Raw genomic sequence first — 12,888 nt, forward strand, 5'->3', positions numbered from 1 at the left:
CAGAGCTCCTAGAGCTAAACACTGCCATGTTCAGGAGATTTATAGTCATGTAGTCCTGCAGCTAAATGAGATTTATGTTAATGTGACAAGATGGCTATCTCAGTTCAAGCATTTCAGTCTCTAGAACCACTAAGAGGGGGGCGACGGGTGTCTGTGAGGTAAGGGTGTAAAGTATAACAATGTACCGGTACATGTCATCAGGTACTGTACTTTTGTACGATTTTGAGGCACTTTACTTGAGCATTTCCGTTTTTCACTAACTTTATATTTCTACTTTGTTATATCTCTGAGGGAAATGTTGTACTCATTATTCCACTACATTATGTGACAATTGTATTAACTGCATACTAAAAAATAAATATAATAGCCAATCTATAAGCTCACAACGCATCACAATTCTGAAATGTATAAAATGTTATCGCCCAGCATCGTAAAAAATAAGCAACATGAATGAAACCTAAAATAATGTTTTACAATATTACAGTGTTACAGCTTATGGGCTTCACAACTTTACAACATGGAGTTCTGACTAGTGTAGAAATATTTCATTCACTTTAGTGACTCACGCACACACGCACACGCACAGCATTCCCATATATTATGGCCATATGTATGCTCAAGCCCATGCCAACGGTCACAGTCAGACACAATGCAGTGAGCCCATTCTGTCTATAATTGCCAGAGGAGGACAGTGTGTGCCTACCTACGTGTTTCATGTGCGTGCTTGCGCGTGTGATACTCAGTTGCACGTCTGTGTCATGCACTGGAGACTGTTGAAAGCTTGTAGATTTGCAATTTTTGGGCTTTGATACAACAAAAACTCACAACGAATTGTGAATATTGCATCATGAAATCGCTGCGCTGAAATTTTTACGTCCTCACTAGAAAAGTAATACAAACGCACCAGCACTCATGCGCACGCACGCATGTGTATGTGCGTATGTGTGCGTGCGTGTGTGTGTGGACATATGTGGAGAGTATGTAGGGTGCAGGCCGCTGCTGGTGCCAGCAGCCTCTGGCTAGCTTTCCGGAGCCTCATCCAACTGGCTGGAGTCCTGGCCACGGTCGCAGCACTTAGTTTGGGCTGAGGCCCCCGCAGCCTCGACCCTCCCTCCCCTTCTCACAGGGGCGTCACACAAGGGGGGGGGGGGGAAAAGTGGGACTGAGTTACTAGGGCACAAGGTGGAGGGGGCCTAAATTATTTTATATTATAGTTATTGAAAAAATAGCATTTTTGAAAAGTCGTGAAAATGTGTGCAAATCTTTGAACGTATGTATTTTTTAAGTGAACGGGGGGGGGGGGGGGGGGGGGGGGGGGTGGTCCCTGGAACTAAATATTTTGAGATGGGGTCCATGGCCAAATACATATTAATTTTGGGAGGCCTTCACATGAAAACGCTTGAGCACCACTGACATAGAAACATAGTAAAAAAAAAAAAAAAAAAGAATCAAAGACAAAAATAGCAGATTCACAAGCTCGCAGCGCTGTGAGCTTGTATATCTTAAAGCACAAACCTAACCCAGTTGAATCCTTGAGCCCAGGGCCCAGAATTGGTGCGACACCCCTGCCTTCTCACACAGAGAGGACTCTGATTTGGGGGCATTGGATTATTATTTAACTTTTAAGCCTTTAAGCACAGTGATTCTCAACTTTTCTTTTTTTTCATATCATTTCAAGGGCGTCTAGTTTGATTATGCATTAGCCACTGACCCTCCGTTTCATTCACGAAGGAGAATCAAGTTGAAAGCGTAGCGAGACAGACTGAGGTAAAAGGTTACACGTTCGGTCGATTAGACTCCATTGAAGCTAACACATAGGATAATGAGCCTGTGATGGTGGATGGGAGATGGAACACCTCTCCCCAGAGTACGGACACTGCGGTGTGGCGGCAAAGATACCTTCCTACTTAAAGGGATATTCCACTTTCAAAAAAAATAAAATCCTAACCGTATCGGTTAGGATTTTATCGGATTTTATCGGTGCCGCGCTGTGAGCTTGTATATCTGCTATTTTTCAATAGTTAAAGCATAAAATAATGATACACAATGATGTGTACCCGTTCTAGAGAAGGTGGGGGCCGCCTGTGGCCCCCAGGCCTCCAGTTGCCCATGTATGATATTATAGGCACTTTGAAAAGCATTTGAAGGGAGGTGTTATAGAGATGCATTGTGTGGCTGCAGGCTTCGCTACGCTAACGTATACAGTAAATGGAGGTGTCTCTCCGGGACACATGCACTCTATATCTCTCAGATCCTACAGGTGCCAACACAATCCCCCCCCCCCCCCCCCCCCCCCCCCCGACACTGTCAGCAGAAAGCCAAATAGCAGAGGATTTGTTTTGAGCTGAGCTTGCAGGAAACGCCATAATGCATATGAAATGGTAATGTTCGGAAGAGCCATGCGCTACAGAGAGAGACGGACAGGCAGAGTGATTTTCATATTGCGCTCTAGGGAAGCTCTGAGGGGAATATATTGCTGTAGAATTTCCACCCGGCTCCAGTGGTCGGTGGACACAGTACTCAACCCCAGAAGCCTTGGTACTTAAGTCAACGTTGAGTCTTCTGGTCAAGAAGTATTACTCAACTGCAATGAAAATGGCTCTGTCAAACTTGTACTTGAGTTCAAGTACAGGAGGACTTTAGCTTATGTAAAGCCCCTTTTCCACTACAAGGCAGTGGCGGCTCCAGGGAATAATCAGATGGGGGGCCTTCAATGTTCCAACACATGTTTTTCAACACACCCCTATATATAGCAAGCCAATTTGTGCTGTTTTCTCACTGAAAATATTTGAATTTCCTGTGCTGCATGCACAACAACACAGGTGCATGCCAGTGTAGGCTACCTTTTATTATTGCATTTTCATTAAACTATTAATTAATTTGAAAATGTATATTTATAGCCTAATAATCACAAAGAACATATCGTCACTGTCAGGTGGAAACCTTATATGTCGATTTTTTGTATTTATCATTTTAAAATTGAACTAATATAGTGAAAACAGCCGATCTGCAAGCACAGATCGGCTGTTTTCACTACTTTTGTGCGACAGCCTTGTATGATGAAGCAGAGCTTTACTTTGCGAAAGAATATACACATTTGAAACTTGGAGATACGAGGTTTCCACCCGACAACGACGATATATTATTAACACCTGTAAAACATCTTAAAATAATGGGGGGGTAGGGTACTACTGGCCAATGTGGACTGGGGAGGCACAAAGTATAATCTGGGTGGGCATTGCCCCCCAATGCCTCCCTGTGAGCCGCCTATGCTACGAGGTGGAACCAGAACCCTGAACCTGAACCTATTTCCTTTTTGTTCTGGTTCTGCGCAGTGCCGGGGTTTCACACGAGGTTCTGGGAACCTTCTTTCGGTCCTGCTCTTGAGGTAGTACTAAACCTGAGTTCTGTGGGAACCCACATGGGCGGGGCCAGCAGCACTGCTGCTCTTGATTGGTGGAGCTGAGGACACAGAAGAGACTGCCTGGAGGAGGAACGTCACTTTCTTGCCGTTTAATCAAGTTCGTTTATGGTTTTCAATTCTTCTCGCTCTTAAGCTTAGCATATTCCGTTCATATTCTGCCCGTCTCCACTGGCTTTGAACAGTGCGGGCTGCATTCACCAAAGCATAGAGCATTATTAAAACAAATATTTGCGTGACCATGATGATAACTAAATTCAATAGTTTTAAAGCGAGTCTCTTCTGCTGGTCTGTTGTCATTCTATTTGTTTGTCGCATGAAAAGAGTACCTGCCTCTTTTTTTTATGTTTTATTTTTTACCTTCCCGTTTGGGTCTGGTTATAATGGAAACGTAAGCAGAACTTGGTCCCGGGACTTCATGGTTTCTTGATAGTTCTTGGTTCTGAAAGTTCTGCTCTAGTTCTTTTTCGGCCCTGCTAGTGGAAAAGGGGCTTATTATTCAAATTCAAAGTATTGTACATGCTTTAAACAATAGCCTACTTAACCTCCCCTAAGTTTGCGGGAGGGGCCAATTTTGCACAAAATGCCACAAAACATGAACTCTTATTGCCCTGAACATTTGCACACGCACCACTGCCATTAGGCAGACGGGAAATTATAACTATACCTTTTTTTAATTATCAACATACAGTTTTATGTTAATTGATTTGTCTGAAAGCATGATTCCAGTTATCTATCTGTTCACTCATCACTCTGGCATTCCCTGAGGAGTTGACTTGATTTGTTTTGGAAGGGGGGGTCGTAATGGGCAGAAGATTCTGCTACTTCTCTGCTACTTCCCAATAGTAGCCTAGAGTTAGCCGCTATTTCCAGATTCACATCAGAATTGTTTATTTGGAATATAGATGAGGACATTTTGAGGACATTTTGATTACAATGGATAGGTGAAGTATTTGTGCTGGAGAGTCATGTCCATCACGGATGCATTACAGACGCAACAAGAGAGTAGGGTGATGGGACGATATGAAAATTTCATATCACGATTATTGTGAGCAAAGAAATCGCGATTTACCATATTATCGCGATAATCAAAATATCTCCAACATCCATTATCCTGGGATTGGAACATTTGCCAAAAACTCGCCGATCTACAAGCTCACAGCGCTTCGCAAAGCAACGCGTTGTGAGCTTGTAGATCGGCAAAGAGATTTGGTAGAGAGTGGGAAAAAAAGACTGGATGAAGTACTTATATTATAAGTACGTTTTACCAATAGAGGGTTTAAAATGGTACCGGATATGCAGCTCGGCAAATAAAAGGTGAATTGATCCCAGTGCATGACGGAGGACGGTATCCTGATAAATTAAATCTCCACGATACGATTATCGTGTTGTTTTATCACGATTAACGATAATATCGCTTATCGTCCCATCCCAACAAGAGAGCCGAGACTCCTCCTCACTCCTCTGTACGTTGTTGTTGTTGCATAACGTCGTGTTATTTTCACCGGTAAAAAGAAGAAGACAAAAAGCTGAACAGCGTGGAGTTGTCGTCGAAGTTTCACACCGCTGCTTCTGAGACGGAACACGCTGGCAGCAAATCAATCAAAAGTGTTCAATGACAACCCTGCTGCATCGACTTGTTTAACCTACTTTGTCAGTCGTATATAAATATATTCTATTGACTACCCACCTGTCACCCAGAGTACCCAGGTGTGTCTGTTAAGGCCAGGGGGGGGTAGAGGATCAATGCAGAACCCCTGACACGCTGCTTCTCCAGGGGCCGTCAATTGGGTATGGCAGAGGTATGCAGCTGCCATACCCTGGGTGCAGGGGGGAAATAAAAGTTAATTTTAAATATAAATCCATGAATGTCTCTTTGTCTATCCGTGCTGGTTATTATGTTGTTAAATTACAGTAAAATAACTACAAATGCAAAAATTTAACAAAATGGGCACTTTAACAAGGTGTTTGTATGATTATATTCTCCAGACGTGTAGGCTATTCTCCCCATCTTGACAGAATGGTATATTCCCAGGTCCGCAGGTCAGCTGCACAGGTGCAATGCATTATTGTTTAATTGTGGCACGTTTACTAACATTCCAAGTTTAACTGCTCTTGAACAACCGTTCCAGGCTGCCATATGCAGCCCAAGAAACCGTAGAAACCTGTGTAATTTTTTTTTAAACAAAAAAACAAAAAAACAGACATTGTGAAAATAGCCGATCTACATGCTCACAACGCCTCGCAGCGTGAGGCGTTGTGAGCATGTAGATCGGCTATTTTCACAATAGCACCGTGTTATACAAAATGTAATGCCTCTTTTCCATGAGGACTCCCATCTTTGCCATACCCTAGCTTTTGCTGAACTGACGCCACTGTGCTTCTCTCTCAGCAGCTTGTTCCCGTGCTGCTGCATGGTGTAACATCCATCCATTTGCCAACATCCAATTAACCCGTTGACCCGACCACCATGGAAACCAGTGACTTATCGAATCGCGCGACTCACATACTTCCCCTCTTTCTCTGCCATTTGCTCAGATTTGCTTAATTTATGCGACGTCGTACAGAGTGTTCGTTGAGATTGTCGATTGCATGGCTGTCTTGGGGGGTGCTGCACCGTTGTAGGGCAATGTGTAAATCGTGCTTATAGGTTTCTTATCAGGACCGCAAGTGGATTCGTGGGAATGTGAAGGTGGGGTCACACATTGGTACCAGGGGGCCAGTTGTCCGGATTTAAAGCTAGGGAGCCTGCCTGGGGAACCTGTTCCCCTGGTTGTCCCTGGTTCGATTCCCGGCCAGGATAGCAATGTCGATGTGTGTCCCTGAGCAAGACTCTTAACCCCTAATTGCTCACGCGCTCCTTGTGGGCTGCGAAGCAGCTGGGTTGGGCTGCAAATACTGAATTTCCCTCGCGGGAGCTAGGTAACTATTATTATAATTATTATTAAAATGAAGCAAACACAGAACTAAAAGTTCCTATGATTGGCCACTAGTTGCGCTGTTCTGGTAACAAAAGCAATATGTTCTCCATAGGAGATTCCATTCATTTCCCCAAAACTTTTACATTTGATTTTCTTACCTTAATAAATATTGTCATAAATACTTTATGGTTCCTGCCGCTAGTGCGTGCGTGCGTGCGAATGTTTTATTTCAATTTTTTTTATCAAAGCAAACAAACAAACAACAAACGAATGTTTCAATAACCCTTACTAAGAGTCTCTACTAAATATTCTGATTACATTCTGTGTGTCAAATAAATACGAGCAGCTTTCAAGGTTGTGAAATGTTGGCTATGTGAGAGACTAGTTTTCAGGTGACTCGTTCTTCTCAACCTTTTCAGGCTGGGACCCTCAAAATACTCATATTTTAACTGGGGACCCCTCACCCTGAAGAGCACTAAAGCCCCTATCATAGTACAAGGTGAAGAGCTATCACCCTCAACACGGGGTAGTATTGTAGCTATCACCTAAAAATGTATAACAAAGCCTAGGTGATAGCCAGAAAAACTACACCGCGGTGATGGCTTATCACCGCAGATTGTACTCTGATAGGGCCATAAGAGTTGAGGGAGTTACATTTTGTATGACGGTTTTATTGTGAAAATAGCAGATCTACATGCAGATCTACTTGCTACATGCAGATCTACATGCTCACAACGCGTGTTGTGAGCGTGTAGATTGGCTGTTTTCACAATTTCTGCCTCTAATATTTGACAATTTGGCCAATGATTAATTTGTCATTTTAGAAGTATTAAAAAGTCCTTAAATTGTCACCTTAGAAATGTGCATATACCTTCTATACACTTAAACTTTATGTTGGTTTGTTACTTTTGAGTGAGAAAACAATGTTTTACATCAAGTTCATCATCTGGGGACGCACCTAAATAATTTGGGGACCCCCCTGGGGGTCCCGACCCACAGGTTGAGAACCGCTGGTGTAAAGCATGTGGTTCTCAAACCATTTTAGAGGTATTAAAGTCTTAAAGGTCCTTAAATTGTCTCTTTAGAAATGTGCAGATGCCCTGTATACACTTACAGTGGGCTATGTGGTTTGCTTACTGTTAAGTGAGAAAACAATGTATAGAAATCATGTGTGGACTCGCTGTGGGTCCCAACCCCACAGTGTGAGAACCACTGTAAGGCGTTTATTTGTCAAAATGTCCAAAAACAACGACCCCCTGCAGTCACAGAAATCCTCTCACTTGTGTATGGCAAGGATGTGTCCAAATTGCAACAAACCAAAGTACCCCATGGAGGTCACACAGAGGATCCTCTCACTATTGTAAGGCATGGATTTGTCAGAACTGCCAATACAAGGACCCCTGGAGTCTCAGAAATTGACAGGGTACCAATTTTCAATGTAACACCTTGTTTATAGCAGGCTCAACTCTGCCCTCTGCTGGTTAGTATGCAGAACTGCCCCATATGGCTCACATGCCATGTGTTGTGGACTGCTGTGGACTGACTGGTTGATTGAAGTATTTATTAGATGTGGGATGCATAGGAAAGGGTAGAGTTTCATGGCTGTACAGAGTTTCATGGCTGTACAGTTCACTGATAGATATACATAGACGATTGTTGAACTGCCACAGCGCTCCTATATGAAACACAGTCTGAGTAGAAATAATTGTGCTATTTTATCATTAACATTAGTGAGGAGGCAAAGCATTGTATAGGTACACTATGGGAGTTCTTTGTCCTTTTTCCATATTTTCATGTTTTCTAGTAGGCCTATGTAATCTGCAGTGATGGAAAAAGTACTCCAATGTTTTACTCAAGTCAAGCCGGGGCGTCACAAGGGGAGAAAGTGGGACTGAGTTACTAGGGCCCAAGGTGGAGGGGCCTAATTATTTTATAGTTTAGCTATTGAAAAATAGCAGATCTACAAGCGGCTCGGCACAGGGTGCTGCTAAGTCGTGAAAATGTGTGTAAATCTTTGAATATATGTATTTTTTAAGCGGACATTTGCAACTGAAATTTTGCTTCTGGGGGGTCCCTGGAACTAAATATTTGAGGTCTGTGGCCAAATACATATCATTTTGGGGGTCCTTCACATGTAAAGGTTTGAGCACCACTGACGTAGAAACATAGTTTTTTTTTCCAAAAAGGATTTGAAAATGTTCAATATATATATATTTTTTTAAAGCAGGTCTACAAGCTTGCATGTGAGCTTGTATATCTGCTATTTCTCAATAGTTAAAGCACAAAATGTGAGTGGATCCTGTACCCAGGGCCCAGAATGTGGTGTGACGCCCCTGAGTAAAGTATCAACACTGCACTGTAGAAATACTCTGTTAGGCTGCACCCACACCAACGTACCTACCGGTATGAGAGTTGACTCCCTAAATGTGTTTAAATGAGAATAGAGCGGTTTTGCAGAAATCCTTTGCTGGCATGAAACGCTCCATTCTCATTGGAATGCATTGTTGGAATGGGGAATCCACTCTCATACTGTAGGTACTTTGGTGTGGGTGCAGCCTTAGGGTGCCCTCACACCAAAATACCTATTAAAATAAATTCATCATACCTGCTGCTAAAGGTATGGCAACATGGATGGTGTCGCGCCCCTGCACTAAGACACCAGTCAGTCATGTTGCCATACCTTAGCTTTTGCTGAACTGACGCCATTGGTCTGGTGTCAAGTTGCACCGTCAAGTTGTTGCGGTTAATGATGCCTGTCCATGCTGATTGTTTGAGTGCACTCCCTCTCTCTCCTCTCTCTCTCTCTCTCTCTCTCTCTCTCTCTCTCTCTCTCTCTCTCTCTCTCTCTCTCTCTCTCTCTCCATGTGTTCTTCAGATGAACTTCATCTGGGCCTCTCAATTCCCCTTAACCTGCTGATCAGAGGCAGATTCTTAGCGGGGGGTGGGGGGTTGCATGGGGGGGGACGGAACGGACGCTGAATGGACTCTTAGCCAATCAAATGGCTTTAATTATTCAATTAAAGCTCTGAGGAGACACAACTGGAAAAGTAGCCGACGCCAGCACGTAGTGCTGTGGAGGACACAGGACGGCGAGTGTGCGTGGGTGTTTGACTGGTGCGTGCGTGCGATGCGTGCGTGCGTGCGTGAGAGAGAGAGAGAGAGAGAGAGAGAGAGAGAGAGAGAGAGAGAGAGAGAGAGAGAGAGAGGAGGAGAGAGATGAGAGAGAGAGAGAGAGACCAATGGTTAATACAGCCCTGCAGGTCAGTTGAGACCAGAGATAACAGTGGTTCTGATGACCCAGGTGTGTTGTTTCTCTCTCAGCTCAGCGGGATGCAGCACAGGTAAACACAATAGCCGGGGACCCAGTCACCCAGAATGTGAGATGACCTGTGATGTCATGCCGTACTTTTTATTTCTGTTTTATCTATTAGTTTGGTCATTAAGGTCCACAGAATGAGAGGCCTGCTCTGCCCGAAACATCATGAAAACAATTATTGGGTTAAAATTCACTTTTGTTTTGATGACTCATCACTTTTCACAGTTTTGTGGGGACAACATTTTTGCCCAAGGAATGTTTTTTCATGCAAAACAAATGATTGCAATGGATTCAGAATCATGAAGAACCCCTATTTTTTTTTTTTTTTTTAAATAGTTTTCTTTTCCTGAATAGTGGAGTCAATGGGACAGTGAATATAAAATGGCCATAACTCTTTTTTCTTTTCTTTTTTTTTTTTTTTTCGCAATGTTTCCGGCAGAGCAGGCCTTTCATTCTGTGGACCTTAATGACCAAACTAATAGATAAAACAGAAATAAAAGGTACAGCAAGACATCACAGGTTCAACCCTATTCCTTGAGCTTTAGAGCCAGTGGGTCCCTGACTACAACAGTCAGTGGTGGAAAGAGTAGCCTACTCACATTCTTTACTTAAAGAAGTTGTTCGCCCCCAGAATGACTTTTTTCCTATTGATTACTCACACCGTGGAGACTTGAGTTCAAAAATGTTTTTACTTTTTTGTCGCATTCCTAAGGCAAAAATGTTATAGTAAATGTACCCCAATTGATTCTGGAAGGGGACCCAAATGCATTTGGGTCCCAATCCAGAATCAATGGGGTTAAATGTATTATCGATATTAATACGCTCGCATTAAATCGGTGAGCTCTCAACCACAGTCGTGTTATATTTTATTAACATACTTTACCGTACACATTGGTTCCATTTGTTCAGAGTTACGGGAGACTGAAATTAAGTTTGGGAACCCCCGCGATAGAGGCTTTGTGTCCTAATAGATTCTGTGTAAAGGCATCGTTCCTTTACTTCGCAACAAAACCGCCACAACGTCAAATTAATTATGTGAATTCAATTGACAGTCAGAGTTTTTCAGCGTAGAGTTACTGCTGGAGTCTCTAATGTCTCTATAATACAAGTGTACCCTTTGGTTCTTATGGGATATAAAAAAAAAATGCGTGTGACACACACACACACACACACACACACACACACACACACACACACACACACACACACACACACACACACACACACACACACACACACACACACATTTCAATCATTTATTTATGTCCACATAAGAAATACAGTACAAGGACACAAATATTACAATGTGCTGTAAATAATGTACAGTCAGCAAATCCTGGACAAATATCCAATACCTACACACCATTCAAGGGTACAAGTAACAACGCCTTCGCCATATTTGGCGACTACCGATAGTAGAAGAGATTGCACAGAACTTTGCAAGCCGTTTAGCTTCTTTTTCTGGCATCCCAAGTTGTTGGAAGCCTCTTACAACCAACCTATGTACATGTTCCAGGCTGGTGCCAAAGATGAACACAAATAGATTGCACCTAGCCTAGCTCTGTGATGGTTTGTGTGGCTGGTATCCTAACCCTTTTGTCATAAAGGCTTCCTCTAGGCTAGAATCAAAGGTACAGGCCACTTCAAGAATGGAAACTGACGTGTCTCCTTCATTGACAACAACAACAGCTGGTGTATTAGCAGAGAGATGTGCAAATATTTCTGGATTTTCTGTACAGAGATGAAACATGGAAGACACAGACACACACACACACACACACACACACACACACACACACACACACACACACACACACACACACACACACACACACACACACACACACACACACACACACACACACAGAGAGAGAGAGACAGAAGCAGACTTGTCTCCATTGCACGTCATGTACTTTTTAATTTATGTAAATGCGTGCTATATTGATAATGTTGCTCTGAACTTGTGCACTGTTATTGAATGTTGGTATGCATTACATTTATATACCAAAACTTACTATTTTGGCTCTGGATATTTCATGCAGAGCCAGTGTGTAGGTTGTCTTTTTCCTGCCATTTCCGAACTTGTGCGGGAACGCCTACTGGTAAAAAACTACTTTCTGTCCTTGACAGTCCATACATCCAAACAGAAAAGTCCTATCTGATTGCATTAAACAATGTTAAACTACTTTGCCACTCACTTTGCCACTCGATATGCAACTCACTTCATGCATGCATGCACATACCCACTATTGAGGTGAATGTGAAACTGTGTCTGTTGATGAGTGAAGAAATAAAAGTGTGACTTGACTTTGTCTTTTCTGTTCCCACCCTCCTATCCCCCTCTATCCCCTATCCCCCTCTCCTCACACCACCAGGGGTATCGGCAAACAGGGCTTCCAATGTCAAGGTACGGTGGAGAGACGGAACACGCATGCACACACACACGCACGCACGCACGCACACACACACATGCACACACACACATGCACACACACCATGACACAGTCGATATCGGAATTGTTGTGTAGACTGATGTGTGACCGATCCATTTTCTTTTGACTCCCTCCCTCCTGGATCTCTTCTTCTTTTTTCTCTCCTTCTCGTCACAGTTTGCAGTTTCGTGGTCCACAAGCGATGTCACGAGTTTGTGACCTTCACGTGTCCGGGCAGCACCACCGCCGCCCCCCGACCGGACGTGAGTATATACTCTCTCTGCCTATACTGTTACAGTAGCCAGTGGTATAGTACTCGAATGTTTTACAGTGGCTCAGGGGTAGAGAAACCGTCATTAGAACACGGTGGGTTCCCGAAGGGTTCCCAGTTCGATCCCAGGCTCCCCCAGAGTTAGTGTCGAAGAGTCCTTGAGCAAGACTCTGTACCCCTGGTTGCTCCCGGTGAGCAGGTTGGTGACTTGCATGGTTTCCTCCGCCATCCTCGTATGAATGTGTGTGTGAATGTAATTTACAATCTCTTTTTATGCCTTGGATAAAGGCGTTATAAATGCACCATTTACCATTTACTTAAGTAAATGTTTTGATGCTGCAATGTAGACATATACTGTGCTATAAGTGAAAGTCCAGAATTCAACATTTACTTGGAGAAAAAGTACAGTGTTGATATTGAAATGTACTTAAAGTACAGAAAGTAGAAAGTACTCATTGTGCAGAATGTCCCGTTTCACAAGTTATCTTAATGTCTAAAATGGCTAAAAATCCTTTTTGAAAAAAGCA

At 43.1% G+C, this 12,888-nt stretch overlaps 1 protein-coding gene across 1 annotated transcript in view; it reads left to right on the forward strand.

The window, feature by feature from the left end:
- prkcg (protein kinase C, gamma) overlaps nt 1-12,888 on the forward strand; it is a gene marked incomplete at both ends in the record, with an annotated part of 117,388 nt that overhangs the window by 29,938 nt on the left and 74,562 nt on the right. The window contains 2 exon segments of the mRNA XM_080743649.1: nt 12,034-12,065; nt 12,268-12,353. Coding sequence (XP_080599775.1) covers nt 12,034-12,065; nt 12,268-12,353 — 118 coding nt within the window.

This window comes from Nannobrachium achirus (assembly GCF_963921795.1).
Source record: "Nannobrachium achirus genome assembly, chromosome: 2".
Lineage (NCBI taxonomy): Eukaryota > Metazoa > Chordata > Actinopteri > Myctophiformes > Myctophidae > Nannobrachium > Nannobrachium achirus.